Raw genomic sequence first — 18,821 nt, 5'->3', positions numbered from 1 at the left:
TCTGGGTGGGGAGGGGGGCGGTTCTCTCCGGACCCCATTGTTGGCCTGCGTGTTTCAAGGGCTTTTGAGTGAGGCCTGGCACCCAGGGTGGCAAAGCCTGTGTGCTGCCCCCACATTGGCTTCTCAGGGCAGAAAAAGGTGGGGGAGTCCTGTGTGCCCCCCCCCCCGGACCTTGTCCTCATCACTCCTTTCTCTCGTCCTACAGCAGAGGTAGCCTGGAGGATGGCAGCGACAGAGGAAGACTTTGGGCTGGCAACCACACCAGGGGATTCACCTCCGAAACAGCTGAGCCCCGAAGACAAGGCGGAGGGGCAGTTGGGGGGCAGCAGTAGTAAGCAGCCGGCCTCGCCCCAGCCAGCCTTCACCCAGCAGGTAAGGGAGGGGCACAGGGGGGGCAGATGATTGGCCATGGCAATCATCTAAGGCAATAATAATATCAAATGGACCCAGTCTGATTAGCTCTCTCTTTCTTTCTTTCTTTCTTTCTTTCTTTCTTTCTTTCTTTCTTTCTTTCTTTTTCTTTTCCTCCTCCTCCTCCTCCTCCTCCTCCTCCTTCTTCTTCTTCTTCTTCTCTTTCTCCTTCTCCTTTTCTTCCATCTCATTTTTCCTTCTCCTCCCGTCTTCTGGTTTCTCTTCCTTTTCTCTCTTTTCATCCTTCACCTTTCCTCCTTTCTCCCTCTTTTCTTTCCTTCTCCATTGGGCGGGTTATAGGAATAATTAAAATCGGAAGAGGGTGGGTAATTATTACTGTTGTTATTGTTGCCTGCCCGCAATCTATTAGCATTAATAAGAGTCCTGTTTCGATGTGGGCTTTAGGAAAATGGAGTTACAATGATATTATTATTTTGGTTCGTGGGGCAGCCAGAGGTTTAGGCTGGATTTGGTATTTTTCTTCCCAAGGACTTGGTTAGGCAGATGTTGTTGCAATAATGTTTTCAACACCACCAGCATCTGCCTATTAATATGGTTCATTGCGCGTCAGCCAGATGTTTAGACTGAATTGGGCTCTTTTATCCACCCATCGAGCTCTTCCCGAGGGTCTGGGATAGGCAGATGTCGATGTTGGATGGCGTTAAAGGGATCCTGGCAGGATGTCAGCTGCGTAAAGCTGCCTTTTGCAATTGACCGGTGGTGATTTTTTTCGTCAATGCCGGTGGTGTTCAAGCGGTCCTCCAGATGTTTTGGCATTGCACCCAAGGCACCCATTACAATTATGATCCTGAAGCCCAAGGGGGTCCCGTGGAGGAGGTGGCGCTGGCGAGGAGGGTCCAGGTCTCCTAACGGCTCTCCCCCCCCCCTCTGTTTATAATCCAAACGTCTAAACAAAGAAAGCCGGGTTGATCGATCGTGTCGCCGCTCCACACCCGGGGGACGGTCGTGGGGAAAGTTTTCCTCCGTCTGGGTTTAAAAAAAAAGAGGTCCCTTTTGGGGGCTCCGACAAGCTTTGTATTTTTCCTCTCCTGGAGAGGAGGGGAGAGGGAGAGGGCGGCGAATTCACCGCCGACGGTCGGCCGGACCTTGCCGTTTTCCTGACCCCAGAGAATGGCTTCCCCGCCGGGTCTTCGTAACGGGGCTGCGGGCAAAGCGAGCGAGGCACCCCCGAATCTCAGGGGGTTTTTTTTGGGGGGGGGTGCCTTTTATTCCGAAGATCCCCGTTTTCTCTGTCTCTCCCGGCCGAAATGAATCCCGCAGGAAGAAAGCAGCGAGAGCCCAATCGTAGTTTGTTTGCTCCCGAAAACTACAGACTGGGACCCCCCCACTTCTCCGCGGATTTAAGCCGAAATTAACACCTTATCCTTTCCGGTCCTTGAACAAACCGCGGTTCCAGAATCCCTGCTAAATCGATCCTTCCTTCCTTCCTTCCTTCCTTCCTTCCTTCCTTCCTTCCTCTTTCTTTCTTTCTTTCTTTCTTTCTTTTTCTTTCTTCCTTTCTTTCCTTCCTTCCTTCCTTCCTTCCTTTCTTTCCTTCCTTCCTTCCTTCCTTCCCTTCCCTTCCCTCTTTCCTCTCTCCCTCCCCGTGCAAAGCGTGTAGCCGAGGTCCCTTTCGCTCGGAGGAAGCCACATTGAACTCGATGGGCTTCGTCTTAGCTAGCCCTGTAGCCTCTGGCAGGCTGTGGGGTTGTAATAATACCCCCAGTAATACTCGCAAACGTAGCTCCTCTTTTTGATCGTGGCCTATTGAACCGACCCTCTTTTCTGCTTGGATGCCCAGCGCCGAAACCTCAAACCCAAGATATTTCTGAATCCGGAATTAATGACAACAGCGCGAGCAATAATACCACAATGAATACATCATGATGACCTGGGTTGGCAATAGAGAAAGAAGTGGAGAAGTAGATAGTGGGCAACTGGCAAGTTGGGTTAAGAGGTTGTGAGAAGGCTCCCCGAGATTCAGGGGCCCAGACAAAGGTTGGCTTAGCGCCCAACCATAAACTGAGAACTGGAGACAAATTCCTTGTGTGTCTAATCACACTTGGGCAAATAAACTACAGGTAGTCCTCAACTTACAACAGTCCATTTAGTGACCGTTCGAAGTTACAAGGGCTCTGAAAAAAAGGTGAGCGATGACTGTTTTTCACACTTAGGAGCCTTGCAGCCTCCCTCTATGGTCACGTTATCAAAATTCGGATTGCTTGGCCACTGGCTCATATTTATGACCGTTGCAGTGTCCCGGGGCCATGGGGATCCCCTTTTTGCGACCTTCTGACTTTCCCTTTTGCGACCCTTCCGACAACGGATTCATTTCACAACTGTGTTTGTTACTCACTTCACCAAACTGCAGAGAATCACTTGACAAACGTGGCGAGAGAAAATGTAAAATGGGTCAAAACTCACTTAACAAATTTCTCACTGAGCGACATAGATTGTGGGCTCAATCGTAGGTCGTAAGTTGAGGACTACCTGCATTCAATTCAATTCAGTTCAGTCTTTGCTTCTCTTTCTGGGTGGCACCACCGTGTCTGAATTCTCATTCTGACAAAGGGCCCCTCCATGGACAGGCAAAATTGGCTTGCTTGGTTTTAAATTCAGACCAGCTTTTTTGCCTTTAAAGTAGAAGTTAGATCTCGTCTCTTCTGCTGGTCCACCTCTTTGTCCCTCCTTGCTCTGTCTTTCTATCTGTCCTTGCAGAAGGAAAGCCCAAAGTCAGCCTGTAAGCAGAAGAGAAAAGCCCCCACCAGGTCTTCACACTTACATTTCTGGCTTGCATGTATGTAAGGGAGCTGCCTGCAGGATTGTCCTCCGGGAAGGCTGGAGCTGTTTTTATATTTTGTTTTCTTCACAAAGTCCCAACATCTGTTCATTGGTAATTAAGGATGAAGGCTTGTTTTCTAATCTTTCTCCTTGCCTACCAATTATGAGCTGCAATAGAAAGAGAGAAGTGGGGGAGGGCGGAGAGAAAAAAGAGAGGATTATTAAATGCATTGATGATGTTACCTAAATGGGTAATGAAATGTCTGCAAGAAAACCACCAAGCTCAGAGAGCACCAAGGACCCCACAGTCCTCCTCCTCCTCCCTCCCATTCTTGTTGGTTTGATACTTGTTGGTTTGGCCAAGTGTACTAGGAGAGAAAGAATCCTATTGAACTCAGAGGAATTGACTTTGGTCTACAGCAAACAAGGGGAGCAGGTCCGTCTATTGATCCTAACGGGGCTTTTAGCCTTGTGCCCTAGGCATAAGATGCGGGCGGAAATAAATTCTGAAATAAATTTTAAGTTCATTGCCTTTTCTTTTCCATCTCCTCTTCCTTCTCTGTTTTTGTCTCTTACCACTTTCCTACAAGGAGCTAAGTTGCAGTTTAAAGGGGGGGGGGCTCATAATGTAGAAACAAGGCTAATAAAATTCATGGGGAAATGTTTTAATCTCTCCTGTTTCGCCTTCTACTGAAAATAAAATCCACTATTTTGGATGTCCGCATATCCTTCCATTTTACCAGAATCTTGACTGGACATATAAAAGGATTTTATAGGACTAGGGTGGACTGCTGCATTTTCCAAACATACTAACTCCTGGTTAACTTTAGATGTGTAATGGAATTCACTCTGTTTTTCCAATCTGGCTCAGTAGCCGAGGCAAATGTCCTGCCAAGCTGACCCAGGACATGCTAAGAAGAGGCGGCAAGCTGTGTGAAACCACATTCACACAATAGGCTGTGCCTGCAGCTTTAGGGCGCCACAAAATCGGCCATAAATCGCTTTTTTTCAGTGCCGTGGTAACTTCAAACAGTCCCTAAGCGAACTGTCGTAAGTCGAGGCGATATTTATTTTTAGTGCCTTCACTCAGCTTTGACTCCTGGCAACTAGCTGGACTAACCCCTGCAAGATTTCAGAAGCAGCGGTTTGCCATTGCCTCCATCCCAGGGTTCAGACTGCATGGCTGGCTTCGTGGACCGGGGAGAAGTAGAACTCACGACCACCCAGCTTGGAACTGTGAATCGCTCAAGCACCGTAGCTAGCTTTGGCATCTCTCCAGGCTGGAGCGGAGTGGCGACTTCGGGGTTCAGCTGGGAACCCAGATATCTAACCGAAGGAACAGGAGGAGCCTAGAATAAAACCCTGGCGGGGCGATGGCAACGTGGCCAGATCCTGGTTTGCCTGAGCGCAAAGCAATCCAAAATCGGATCACGCCTGCCTGGCATTCATTTCACCGGATCACAAGCCTGGCTTCTCTGTCTGCAGAATCTCCCCACCACCACCACCCCCCGGAAAAAGAAATATTCAGGAGATCTCCAGGCCTTCCTATTATAGCCCCTTCTATTTTGATGCTTTGGGTTTATCAGCGCTGCTGCTGCTGCTGGTATCGGAAAGTTCCAAGCGGCTCTCACGGACGCGGGCAACTCTGAAAACCGAGGGGAGGGGGTGTCGTGCCCCTCCCCTAAACGCCCTCGCCATTTGGGGAGATAAAGCCCGAACTTCCTTGTGCTGCCAAGGGATAAAGCCAAAGACAGCGCAAGCTGGAGCTATCACTGGAAGAAAAGGGGGAAAAAAAGACTCTGGTTCCTTCCCTTCCCTCGCCAGACCCATTCACACGTTACGCGGTCTCCCACCCGGATTAACCACTGAGAGTGGAACGCCACGAGGACTCCACCGATCGGGGGTTGTCTGAAAGGACGCCCGTCAGAGACACGCCTGACTTTTCAAAGAAAGCGTGTCGGGCGCAAGAACCGGCTTCACGTGTAGTGTGGGGGGAAGGGGGGGATCTAACGCGCGCGTTTGGGAGACCCGCGGAAATTAATGCGCGCTGGCCTGCAGGCTGAAGAAAGAAAGTGGTGGTGGGGAAGGAAACAATAGACAGAAGTCATAAAAGCACGTGTGAACCCCACGTTTGCCTTGGGTATATTTCCTTTTTGGAGTAGGGGGTCCTGAGTGAAAGACCTCGGATGTCTTTATTGTTGTAAGTTCCTCTGATTTTATTTGTTTGTTTGTTTGTTCAATTTCTGCAGCTGCCCATCTCAGTAAACGATAGGTATTGTTTTATATATAATATAAATATATATTTATATCAATTATAGAATTGGTGTATGTGTGGGCTTCACATAGAAACCTATTCACACAGAGAGAGAGGGAGAGAGAGAGAGAGACATATAATTTTTTTTTGGTACTTTTTCTTTCCAGGGAATGGAAGGAATCAAAGTATTTTTACATGAACGAGAACTGTGGCTCAAATTTCATGACGTGGGAACCGAAATGATTATAACAAAAGCTGGAAGGTAAGATCCAGAGAGACAAAGGGAAGAGAGGGGAAAAAAAACAACAACCCATATTTGTCTATTGCAGAAAGAGCAAGGGATTGCATTGCTTAGTGAAATATGTTATGTGTTCCTACGGTTTGGGTAGACATACTCGTCCATCTTACTGTTTAATTGTTTAAATGTTCCAGACATTTGTTTTGTTTTTTTAGCTAGAATGACATTTTTTTCCTGCCTTTTGTTTGATTTCAGACGAATGTTCCCCAGCTACAAAGTAAAAGTCACCGGACTCAACCCCAAAACGAAGTACATCCTTCTAATGGACATTGTGCCCTCGGATGACCATCGATACAAATTTGCAGATAACAAATGGTATGTAATAATAATAATAATAATAATAATAATAATAATAATAATAATAATAATAATAATAATAATAATAATAATAATAATAATAATAATAATAATAAAAAAAGACTGTGGCAAAAGCAAGCAAGGGTAGTACCAATAGTCATAGGCGCCTTGAATGCAATCCCAAAACAGCTGGAGCACCACTTGAACACCATCATCGGCATTGACAAATTCGCCATTAGTCAATTGCAAAAGGCAACCTTACTAGGAACTGCTTCCGTCCTGCGACGATATCTGTAATACCATCAAACATCCACATCTGCCTATCCCACGTCCTTGGGAAGGACTCGATAGGTAGACAAAAATGCCAAATCTAGTCTGAACATCTGGCTGACTGTACAATGATCAATAATAATAATAAAGTTGGAAGGGACCTTGGAGGTCATCTAGTCCAACCCCCTGTTCAGGCAGGAAACCCTATACCATTTCAGACAAATGGCTGCCCAGTCTCTTCTTAAAAACAATGTTGTTAGAGGTGGGATCACAGATCCAACCCAGTTTTGTTTTGTTTTTTAAATCAGCTGAATTCTAGTTATCCGACAAAAAGAAAACAGAGGACCCTTGTTGATTCCAAGATATTTCATTTTGTGCCACCAATCTGAACCAAACATCTTCTAAAAATAGTAACCAAAAGGAAATGATATCAAAGGAGCAGATCTAGTCTGTTGGTAGTCCTTAACTTACAACTGTTCATTTAGTGACCATTCAAAGTTACAACAACAAAGAGGAAATAAGGGAAGTAAAAGTCCACCATATTGTGTTGCTTTTGATAGGTCAGTAACTGGGAAAGCTGAACCGTCCATGCCTGGAAGATTGTATGTCCATCCAGACTCACCAGCTACTGGGGCCCATTGGATGAGACAGCTGGTTTCCTTCCAAAAGCTCAAGTTGACCAACAATCATCTTGATCCCTTTGGCCACGTAAGTATGATTTAGCTGTTCCAGACTGACCTTAGTGTTTGATTAGATCCCTCCCCCTTGAAGTTGTAGCTCTAGAGGACATAACTTCTGATGGCTATGAGCATCACCTCACGGTAGAGCAGGGCTCTCCAAACATATATTTTCAGGACTATTCGTAAGGTGGCAGCATAGAAAAATGTATTCAAGCTTATACACAAGAATCAGGTCAACTGAAGTTCAGCAATAAATTGGTGCCAGATAAAGATCAATGGAATTCAAGAGGGGTTAAGAGCTTGTGGCAATGCAAAGACTCCAAGCTAATAGCACATTTAACTCCACCTGCAGCTCAACCTGCTCTTCTCCTACATATATCTGTGGGGCTGTTAGGCAGAAGGGGGAACCACATGATCAGAGATGGAGACAAAGGGATCAAAATAGGAGCAGGTTGCCTCTTAATGTCCAATTTTGCTTTAGATATGAAAATATGACCCGTAGTGATTGGGTCAAATTCACCCAGCCAGCTTTCCTGCCAAAGGCAACACTAGAACTCACCGTCTCCTGGTTTCCAGATTGGTGCCTTAACTACTAGACCAAACTGGTTCTTCCATTTTTATTATTTTTTTGGTTTGCTTCCACCCACCATCAGTTCCTACTTCATATTAACTGCGGTGCTGTGAATCTTTGGTCAAATCTGCCTGCAATAAAATAACTCTTTTTCCAGCCCAATGCCAGTGACTAGATAGAAACATTTATTAGCTTTCTGGGCTCATGGTTTGTCATTGGCTTCTTCTGCAATTTTTTTTTTTTTTTTGTAAATTTCATAATCTGATCTCCAGTGCTGGGATTCTCTGCCAAATTCTAACCAAGTCTGACCCTCCTCGGGTTTTGAAAAAAGCAGGTGGTCTCGTTCAGCAAATATAAGTCTTTCTGGAATTGATATTGTTAATTCCTTTCCTTCTTCCAATGATAAAATACCTTGCTTTAGATGCTTTAATCCATCTATCCTGCTGCTGGGTAAAAAAGGGACCTAGGTGTGTTGTCCAAGGGCTACAGCATAGAATACAGAATAACAGAGTTGGAAGGGACCTTGGAGGTCTTCTAGTCCAACCCCCTGCTCAAGCAGAAGACCTTATACCATTCCAGAGAAGTGGCTGTCCAGTCTCTTGGAGGCAAGCAGTTCCATTGATTGATTGTTCTCACTGTTTGGAAATTTCTCCTTAGTTCTAGGTTGCTTCTCTCCTTGATTAGTTTCTGTCCATTATTTCTTGTCTTGCCTTCTGGTGCTTTGGAAAATAGGTTGACCCCCTCTTCTTTGTGGCAGCCCCTCAAATATGCTAGTCCTTCAAAAAATAGATCAGTTTTCCAGATCGAGTTTGGAAATAGATTGTCCCCCTCTTCTTTGTGACAGCCCCTCAAGATAGCTTATTACGTCACTCTTAGTCCTTCTCTTTCTTAGACTAGACATACTCAGTTCCCAACATCCTCTGCTTTAGCTTCCAAACAGACAATCCCACTCCTAAAGTCTTGAAGGATTGAAGCCCTTTCAAAATAAATAAATAAAAAAAAGGAATTAAATGCTGCAATCAAAAACATCAACAAATCCTCCACCGAGCTTCGTTGCACCAAGGCCTTGATTAACTTGAAGCTGCGCATTGATGCTCAGCCAATGGAGTGCTTAACCACGAATCAGGTTGGGCTTGAATTGATGGAAGTGAGCGGTTGAGGGGTGTCGGCGGCAGCCACAATCTGTCAACAGTTGACTCTAATTGAACGCTTGCCTCTCCAAGTGGCACTCATGGACACGTGGAGTGGGGAGAAAGGGGGAGATGAGAAGGAAGGCGGCCAGGCCTTGTAAACCAAATCAGTACAATGTGTTAAAATGATCTGGGAACCGGGAATGGAGTTGAGCCCAACCCAAGTTACAGTTTGAATTAATCGTATGGCTGGCTCCACTCCTACCAATCATAAATCAGAAGAAAAGGAACTCTCCAAAAAAAGAGAGACTTCATTTGAAACAGGTCTCATTGATGGAGGTTTTTTTAGTTTAGTTTAGTGTTGTTTTTTTTAAGCCACCAAATCTCTTCCATGTTTTGAGCATTCTCTGTAGCAGGCAAAGCAACTCAAGGATATTATCTAATAAGCAAAAAGAGCCAGCTCAGAAGAGTGATGGGGCTGGCTGGCTTAATCTTGGTGTGTGGAATGGAATTTGTTTTTGCCCGGGGAGTGGTGTTAATCCCTTCTCCACACAATCATCCTTACCCTCAGTATTCCAATGGCTTGGATTACCGCATCCACTTTTAGTCACCACAGTATAAAAAAAGATGGCGAGGCTTTAGAAAGAGGGAAGAGAAGAGCAGCAAGAATGGTTAGGGGGTTGGAGGCTAAAATGTATGAAGAACGGTTGCAGGAATTGGGAATGTCTAGGCTAGTGAAAAGAAGGACTAGGGGTGACACGATAGCAGTCTTTCAATATCTAAGGCCATGAAGAAGAAGTGGTCGAGGTATTTTCCAAAGCACCTGAAGGCAGAACATGAAGCAATGCACTAGTCAAGGAGAGATCTAACTTAGAACTAAGGAGACATTTCCTGACAGAAAGAACAATTCATCAGTGGAACAACTTGCCTTCAGAAATTGTGAGTGATCCATCACTGGAGTTTTTAAGAAGAGATTGGACAACCATTTATCTGAAAGGATGCAGGGTTGCCTGCCTGAGCAGGAGGTTGGACCAGAAGACCCCCAAGGTCCCTTCCAGCTCTGTTCTGATTCTGAAGTAACTCAGTGACAAGGCTTTGGGTTCGCTCTGTTAATTCTCATCTGTTTGCCTCCTTAATATTAAAATATAGCCACCTTAGAATTTGGATTGGGTTCCTGGCAGGGCTTCGGAAATTCTCCCCTGCCTTCTCCTATTTGTTTTGAGGAAAACCAAATCAAGTTGAACTCCTGAAGGAAGCCTGGAGTAGTTCCAGTTTTCTTGGCTCTCCAAATGCTTACTTCTCCTCCACCAAGAAGCTCCTCCAGGGATTAAAAAGACCCTCCTCCTGGCTGCCAGACGCAATCGTTGGCATCTTGATGGTTTCTGGTGCAGGTTCCCAGCCAGGAAAAACAATATCCTTCAAACGTTTCGACTAGATGGAGCAGTGCAGCCGGCCCGGCCCTCGTTGTAGGCGAGTCTGTTGGCGAAACCCGTTTCTAGCATTGGAAGCAGATTGTGAAAATGGAGGCCTGTGCTAGACGCTTCCGAACGTTTTGAGTTTTGTTTTCCTTTTGCTTGTTTTCCTTTCGGGCTTGTTCAAAAGAATAACATTCGACCACATGCTCGGAAGGTTGGTTGGGATGGAGTTGCAATAAGAAAGAGGCTCACCGCAATGATATTTATGGCTGTCGAAAGCGGAGGACGCATAATAGGCAACAGGAGAGGGAATGGTGAAACGTGCTGCTAATGAGTAGTGTCACAACAAAGGTGGTGTGGGTCCGTGTTGAAGCAGATGGGGGAACTGTGTCTGTTCTTTCTGAAATGATTGAGATGTTCAGTAGGATAAGAATGTCCTCCCTAGATACAGTAGACTGCATGATATTAGAAAGTCCTTTGTCTGTCCTCTCCTCTCTCTCTCTCCTTCTCCCTCCCTCCCTCTTTCCCCTTCTCCCTCTCCCTCTCCTTCTCCCTTTCTTTCTCCTTCTCCCTCCCTCCTCTCCCTCTCCCTTCCTTTCTCCTTCTCCCTATCACCCTCTTACTCTCCTCTCCCTCCCTCCCTCCTTTTCTCCTTCTCCTTCTTACTCTCCTCTCCCTTCCTTTCTCCTTCTCCATCTCCCTCACCCTTACTCTCCTCTCTCTCTCCCTTCTTTTCTCCTTCTCCCTCTCACCCTTTTACTCTCCTCTCCCTCTCCTTCTCTCTCTCCTCTCCCTCTCCGTGTGCATTGGACTGCACCCCTCATGATCTCCACTGACACAACCTTTACATTGCTCAAGATAATAATCCCACCCCAGAACTTTACAAAGCACAGCTTGTGGCTTAGCGTTCTATGAATTGGGGGTCCCCGTAGTTTGGAGGACAAATCGTAATTTATCGTGATGTATTCTGGGCAGATCTTGCCTTCATAGGTACAACTCTTCGGTGGATATCTTTGTGGGAAGACCACGTTCCCCTCTCTCCACCCCAACTGATGGAGGTTGCCCTACTTTTACCCTTCTTTTGCAGATCATCCTCAACTCCATGCACAAATACCAGCCCAGGCTGCATATTGTCAAAGCGGATGAGAACAATGGGTTTGGCTCCAAAAACACAGCCTTTTGCACCCACGTCTTTCCAGAGACGGCCTTCATTGCAGTGACTTCCTATCAGAATCACAAGGTAAAAGTGGCTGATTTTGGGAAAAAAAGCTTTGCCGGCCATGTTACTAAGTTAACCGCTGCTGCAAGGAAGGTCCTAAAATGGGGGAAAACTCACTTAACAAATGACTTGCTTAGTAACAAAAATTTGGGGGGGCTCAATTGTGGTCATAGGTCAAGGACTACCTGTACTTTGGACAATTACTATAACATCAAAAAAGATCTTCACTGTATAATTTGGGATGTGGGGCTTGATCTCAACCTCATCATCTTTGGGAATTATGAGGAGAAAGTATGGGGGGTTTTTCATTTGAGTTTGTAAAAGGAAGAAGGCATTTTATGTTTTTAAATTTAGACTACAAATGATATGAATTACATCTTGGCGGTTCTTGCATGGAAGAATTAGCAATCTACAACAGAAAAATCAATGTTCTACAAATCAGTAGGGAAATATCTCAAATTCCCAGACAGTCTGTTCCTAAAATATGAAGTGCGTTTGTCAAAAGATACTGCCTAGCTGTCTTTTGCTCTTTTAAAAGATGTTGCAGGGGAAGCCGTGAAAAAAAGCCAGTGGAAAACATTGGAGCATTAAAATCTGATTTAAGAATATAGAATAATAGGCTTGGAAGGGGCCATGGAGGTCTTCTAGGCCACCCCCACCCCCACTCAAGCAGGAGACCTGATACCATTCTGGATAATATGAATATGTAAAACAAGTGCTTGCCTTACATATTTATATTAGGTAATATAAGTTACATAAATTTACATATTTATAATATGTAAGACTGTTGCTTTGCATGTACACTGAGAGTTTCTGCACTGGAGACAAATTCCTTTTGTGTCTAATCACACTTGGCCAAATAAAGTATTCTCCTCTCCTCTCCTCTCAGATTTCCTATCACACATTCCCAAGAAGTAAAATGGGCTTTACAAGTCAACACAGGAGCTAATTAGAACACAAACGTCCACAACCTGTGGCTTTCCAACTTTCTTTCAGAGGAGAAAACAGTGGTAGAGAAATTCTCATGTGTGGACCTTCCACACGTCGAGATGTGGTGGCCTAGGGTGCTGTGTGATTGTCTTGTGTCTTGGAGATCTTTCGCTCCAAAGATCTACAGTTGAGGAGGGGACAGGAGAAGTGTCATCATGCAAAACACGCGCTTTTTAAAAAGATCAACAGCTTGTTGGGATGAACTTCCTTTTGGTAACGGAAGCTGAAGAGTGAAGGTGGCTTAATTCTTAGAGAAGAAAATGGTTTTGTATTGATCTGGATAAGAGTTGGAAGGAGTCTTCTAGTCTAACCTCCTGGCTCAAGCTGGAGACCCTATACCATTCCAGACAAATGGCTGTCCAATTTCACCTTAAAAGCCTCCAGTGATGGAGCAGCCACAACTTCCGGAGGGAATCCGTTCCACCGATTAATTGTTCTCACTGTCAGGAAATTCCTACTTAGTTCTAGGTTGCTTCTCGCCTTGATTGGTTTCCATCCGTTGCTTCTTGTCCTGCCTTCAGGTGCTTTGAAGAATAGGTTGACCCTCTCTTCCCTATGGCCGATTCCTTGTGGATGATTGATGGGCAGCTGCTGTCCAAACAAGCTCTGATTTTTTTCCTTCTTTCTGGTTCTTCATTTCAGATTACCCAACTCAAGATTGAAAACAATCCCTTCGCAAAAGGATTTAGAGGCAGCGACGATATGGAATTGCACCGAATGTCACGAGTACAAAGGTAAGCTATTATTCAGTGCAATATTTCTTGAAGATGTGTGGACTTCAAACCCCAGAAGTCTCTACCTTTTCTTTGAAAACACTTCCTTTCTGATTCAGGAGGCTAGAAGAAGTTAGAACCCAAGAAGCGTCTTGGATGAAAAGCGAAACGTTTTCAGAGAAAACACCAAGGGAAGTCCAGTTGCCTTTGGGGAAGGCATCTTTGGGTCTCTCCAGATGTCAACTTGACATCTGGTAGATGGGAAACACTACGGATTTTCACCAAGGTTGGGAGTTTGATAAGGGCAGGTTTTACATCAAGAAGATGGGCCCAAAAACTGGATGGGTTTTAATGCAAGGGAAGATAATTCAGTACATGTGGTGGTATGATGCGAGGCAAACATTTAAACTGAAATTAAATCCAACATCCTTCCCATGGCCCCATCCTCTCTTCCGTCCTGGAAACAAAGCAAGACTCATGTCAGAAACAAGCTTTGGGCTTCTCTAAAAGTTTCTTATTTGTTGGGTGGGGGTGGGGTGGGGGAAATTATGAACAGGTGGTTGATGCCGATTCCAACTCGTCCTTGGCCTTAATGGAACTTGGGAGAAGATGTTGTTTCACAAAAGGCAGCGATCCAGGGTGGGAAAGATACTGCGTTGCAGACAGAAAGGACCACCTGTTTCTAATTGGTATAAATGCTCCAGCTCTCCTTGTATAGACATTTTATGGGTTCAGGGCATTTCCCCTTTGGGGAAGGGGATGGCTGGTAAAAGGATAGCGATTGGGGTAGCCCAGCTGGAAACCGTATGACAGACTCTTCCTTGGGCGAATGGAGTGCAGATCGGTGACAAACAGATTCCTTGGCGAAGCACAACGTTTTCCTGCGCAGGTAAGTCCTTGGCTTGCAACAGTTTGTTTAGTGGCCGTTCGAAGTTACGGTGGCATTGAAAAAAGGACTGGTTTCCCCACTTGCGTCTATTGCAGCTTCTCCGTGGTCACATGATCAAAGATTCAGGAGCCGTTGGCCAAGCGTCTGAATTTTGATCACACGACCATGGGGATGCTGCAACAGTTGTAAGTGTGAAAAACGGTCATAGGTCAGTGCCGTTATAACTTTGAACAGTCACAAAACGAATAGTCGTAAGTGGAGGACTACCTGCCCTCTTTACTCAATCCTCTTATTATTGCAAATTGCCAGGCTTGTTGTGTGCAGGATGTGCTGGTTAAGACATGGGTAGGTTGACCCTGAAAATGAACCATCCCCAAAATCTTGGTCCGCAAAACCCTACTTTGATACCAGCTTGAAATGGAGAATCGCCTAAAGGACAAACTTGTCATGACCCCTAATTGTGCCCCCGTTGTTGTTTTTTTGCCTTTGATCTCAGCAAGGAGTATCCGGTTGTCCCAAGAAGCACAATCCGGCAAAAAGTGTCTTCTAACCACAGTCCCTTCAGTGATGAAGGCAGGTCTCTCTCGGCTTCTTCTAACCTTGGATCCCAGTTTCCGTGTGAGAACGGCGTCTCTAGCACTTCCCAGGACTTGTTACCCCCTGCAAATCCATATCCTGTATCTCAGGATCACGGGCAGGTTTACCACTGCACCAAGAGACCAGGTGAGTAGAGTTTAGCTCCAACATTTTCCTGGGGATTCGGTTGGTTAATCTCAGCGGTGTTGGTGGCCTAGAGGTGAAGACACTCGCCTTCCACTTGGAAGGTTGAGAGTTCGAGCCTAAGGAACGGCCAATGTTTCGCTAAGGAGAAGAAGGACTAGGGTGACATGGTAGCAGTCTTCCAATATTTAAGGGGCTTCCATGGAGAAGAGGGAGTCAAGCTATTCTCCAAAACACCTGAAGGCAGGACAAGAAGCAATGGATGGAAGCTAATCAAGGAGAGAGAAGCCATCTAGAACTAAGGAGGAATTTCCTGAGAACAACTGCTTGCCAAAGAAGTTGTGGGTGCTCCATTACTGAAGGTTTTTAAGAAGAGATTGGACAACCATTTGTCTGAAATGGTATAGGGTCTCCTGCTTGAGCAAGGGGTTGGAATAGAAGACCTCCAATGTCCCTTCCAACTCTGTTATTTTGTGATGGACTCTCACGCTATCCAACTGTCTCCTAAGATGTTTTGGCTGGAATAGAGAGAGGGAACCAACCCAAGCTTTTTCCACCCTTCCACTCCCCAGATGAAGCTTCAGGGCTTCTCCAATTTGAGTCCTTCTACATTTCTTCATTGTCTTTTCTCGCTCCGGGTTCTGTTTCCCATCTAGCAAAGTCATCTTGACTGCCTTTCCAAGCATTTCAGCCCATATTACCAACAGCAGCATAGATAAAATACAGAGAGGTGACCCCATGGTTCTACAGAAGTTGAATCTACATCCAGGAAGATAACTGGTGCCTGGGTTGCAGATAACTTATCAGGTTGGGAGGCCTTAAGAAAGGACTTGGGATTATTTCCAATACTTAAATAGCTAATGGCAGGTTATTTTGGAGAGGCGAAATTTATAGCTATTCCGAGAGATTAGCCAGGCTTTTCAGAGAGTTAGCCGAGTGGCTGAGCCAATTTGGAATGGAAGCATACAGCAAAAAGGAACGTTTGGTAAACTATCATTTCGAAATCCCTTTTTTTAAAAAGAAAGAAAGAAAGAAAAGAAAACCCCACTTTTTAAAGAGATCCATGCTTCCCTTTTTAAATCTGGATGACTGAGAATCCTCACTGACATATTTGGGAAGTTTTCAGTTTTGAAAGATAATCTAGGTCAAATGTTTTTGAGCATCCTTTCAAGAACATAAGGGTGTGTGGGTTGGCACTCACACACACATATATATACACAGATTGCCTATTTGTGTGTACCTGTGTAAATATGTTTGTGGGGATGTATGTATTCATGCACGTGTACTTTCCCACATGCTTACAAGCATAATATTCTTTTTTTTTAAATCTTAAAATCTTGCAATATTCAATAGGACGCATAAAAAGATTTCTTAGGCTGAATTGGATAAGCGGGTAAATCAACAGAGCGTTGATTCCTAATTCACCACTTATTTTTGAACTGCAAGAGGAGACATCTCATTTTCCCCCCCTTTTTACAACCCTGTAATCCCTCGATTTGGGGTGGGGTGGTGGGGTGACTGAGTGGAGCTGAGCATTTACTGGCCAGATGCCCTTCCTGATGCCTATGTGGAGTTCATAGCAGATATTTTCAGAACGGGTGTCCCACCCTGAGGAAGCTGCACGACAATGGAAAGCTGTGTCACACCATCACTGTAGCCCCCTCTGCCTTCTCTAAATTAGCAAGCCAGCTCTGCAGAAACCACCAAGAAAAATTGGAATGGAATTTTCTAGCTCCCCCCGAGAATACAGCCAATAAAACCAGGAGATTCTTCTACAAGGTAGGGATGAGAGAACTCTTGGAGAAATGACAAAACCAGATTTAGCGTTAATCCTAAAGCTCCCTCATCCTATCGTTTGAAAGTCAAGCTGCTTCCCTTCCCCAAAGAAGCAACTACAGAAAGCTAGGGAGGGGGCAGCGGCAGTGGTCTCTGATTGGGGCCATCCTGTCAACATGAAAACCATCCATCATTTGTCTCCAGCCATGGAAGAGTGATAAAGACGAACAAAAAAAAACCATGCGCTTTCTTTCCAGTTTTGGGATTCTCTACTTGGTGGGTGGCTTCCTGTCTTCTCCCCTCGCTCCCTATCTCATTTCCTTGCATTGTAATATGCAAGAGGGCTATCTTGCCCATGGTGCACTTCCCCCTCCCCCTCTTAGCTGCATAGATCATGCCCCATCCTAGGAGACAACAGCAGAGGGCCCTGTCTCCTTGCTATCTCCCCAATGGCTCAGGTCTGATAGGCAGCAAATGTCTCGTTTATCAAAGCTGATGGGTCCTTTCTGTCTCGCATGATTCTTTGGGCTGTTTATTATTATTATTATTATTATTATTATTATTATTATTATTATTATTATTATTATTATTATTATTATTATTATTATTATTATCATCATCATCATCATCATCATCATCATCATCCAGAATGGCATCTCCACAGAGCATTGGCTCAGTCTTAGGGTGTTCAGATTTTAAATCAAAAACTATTTCTGGACAGGGAGAAGGAGAAGGAAGAGAGAAAGAGGAGGCAGGAAGGAGAGAAGGAGCAGGAAGAGGAGAAAGTTATGGAGAAGAAAAAAGAGGAGGAGGAGGAGGAGGAGGAGGAGGAGGAGGAGGAGAAAAAGGAGGGGAAGGAGAAGAGGGAGAAAGAGGGAGAAGGAAGAAAGAAAATTGAACTGTTTGAATCCAGTTCAGGAGTGGATAGCTTTTCTGCTCATATTTGGCTTGGAAGGGGTGATTCAAGAGTGAAGGCAACATGCATAGAACATGCATGTTTCCTTGCAACCCTGTCAAATGGACACATGGATAGGGGACTGGCCCAAAGTCCTGCAGACAGTTCTTGTGGCTGGGGAAGCCTCCTTACTCCTAGTTCAGCACCTTCTCCACTGGACCTATCTGCCTCTTGAGCTGAGACAAGAGGGATTGGACCAGGCAACATCTATGATTGAGGAGGAACTAGAACCTGGTCCAGCACCTTCTCCACTGGACCCCATTGAGCTTTGGGGGCTAAGAGAGGGATTGACCCAAAGTCATCTACTGTGCTTCGGTGGCTGAGTTGGGACTGGAACCTGGGTCTCCCTCCTACTTTTGCATCTCCGCCACTACACCGCACTGGCAGTTGGTCTCAGAGGGAGGACTCGCCAGAAGCCACCTGTGAGATTCCATGTCTGAAGAGGGATTAGAACCTCTATACTAGAACACAATGGTTTTCCATTTGCTTACAATTAAAGGGAGTTGACAGGAGTCATCTCAATGGAGCATGAAATCCTATTCTTTTTCTCTCACGTTGAAAAGTCCTCCTTTTCCTTTACTCCACTCTGCTTCTTCTTTCTCTCTTTCTTCTACTTCTCATTCCCTCCTCCCTGCCTCTCTTCCTCCTCCTCCTCCTTTTTTCTCTTTCCTAGGTCCTCTTCCTCTCTTCCTTGTTCTTCTAAATCTCTCCTCACTGCCACTTCTCCTTCCACTTCTCTTTCTCTCCTTCCTGCCTCTTTTTTCTCTCTTCCTTCTGGCTGTGAAACGCAGTGCCAAACGGCCTTCCCAATTTGTGTTTCCTCAGATGATGAATGTTCCACCACTGATCTCCCTTACAAGAAACCCTACATGGAAACATCTCCAGCAGAAGAAGACCCCTTCTACCATCGCTCCAACTATCCCCAGCAGCAAGGACTGAACAGCGCCTACAGGACTGAGTCCGCTCAACGCCAAGCCTGCATGTACGCCAGCGCGGCCCCGGCCCCGGAAGCCGTGCCCAGCTTGGAAGACCTCAGCTGCAACACATGGTCAACCATGTCCTCTTACAGCAGCTGCACAGTAACGCCCATGCAACCCATCGACAGGTTGCCTTACCAGCATTTTTCAGCTCACTTCACCTCGGGCTCCCTGATGCCCCGCCTTGCCACGGTGGCTGGTCATCCCTCGCCCCAACTCGGGGACACCCATGCCATGTTCCAGCACCAGGCCTCCGTTCCTCACCAGCCCCTCATTCGGCAGCAAGCCAGCATCCAGTCTCCTCCTGGAAGCTTACAGCCACCCGAGTTCCTCTATGCCCACGGGATGCCCAGGACACTTTCGCCACATCAGTACCATTCTGTTCACGGGGTGGGCATGACTGCAGAATGGAGTGAGAACAGCTAACAAGGGAAGAGACGAGCCTTGTTTGGACTCAATGTTCACAGATAAGCAC

General features: G+C 45.7%; 1 protein-coding gene across 1 annotated transcript; it reads left to right on the top strand.

Moving 5' to 3' along the window:
• The first annotated feature begins 222 nt into the window (after positions 1-222).
• TBX5 (T-box 5) lies at positions 223-18,772 on the top strand. Its single transcript, XM_015827069.1, has 8 exons — positions 223-372; positions 5,614-5,708; positions 5,940-6,059; positions 6,872-7,019; positions 11,195-11,347; positions 12,959-13,050; positions 14,415-14,641; positions 18,195-18,772. Exons 1-8 carry the CDS (start codon positions 223-225, stop codon positions 18,770-18,772), a joined length of 1,563 nt encoding a protein of 520 aa, XP_015682555.1.
• Positions 18,773-18,821: the final 49 nt, after the last annotated feature.

Source organism: Protobothrops mucrosquamatus, unplaced genomic scaffold, assembly GCF_001527695.2.
Source record: "Protobothrops mucrosquamatus isolate PMUCROS unplaced genomic scaffold, P.Mucros_1.0 scaffold3476, whole genome shotgun sequence".
In the NCBI taxonomy this organism is placed as follows: domain Eukaryota; kingdom Metazoa; phylum Chordata; class Lepidosauria; order Squamata; family Viperidae; genus Protobothrops; species Protobothrops mucrosquamatus.
This window is presented reverse-complemented; position numbering and strand designations above follow the sequence as displayed.

What these genes read in the sequence shown, in the direction of transcription:
- TBX5 (XM_015827069.1), top strand. Translation starts at nt 223, where the DNA reads ATGGCAGCGACAGAGGAAGACTTTGGGCTGGCAACCACACCAGGGGAT. An exon ending in AGCCAGCCTTCACCCAGCAG is followed by an intron (nt 373 to 5,613) that starts GTAAGGGAGGGG and finishes TTTTCTTTCCAG; the next exon opens with GGAATGGAAGGAATCAAAGT. An exon ending in ATTATAACAAAAGCTGGAAG is followed by an intron (nt 5,709 to 5,939) that starts GTAAGATCCAGA and finishes GTTTGATTTCAG; the next exon opens with ACGAATGTTCCCCAGCTACA.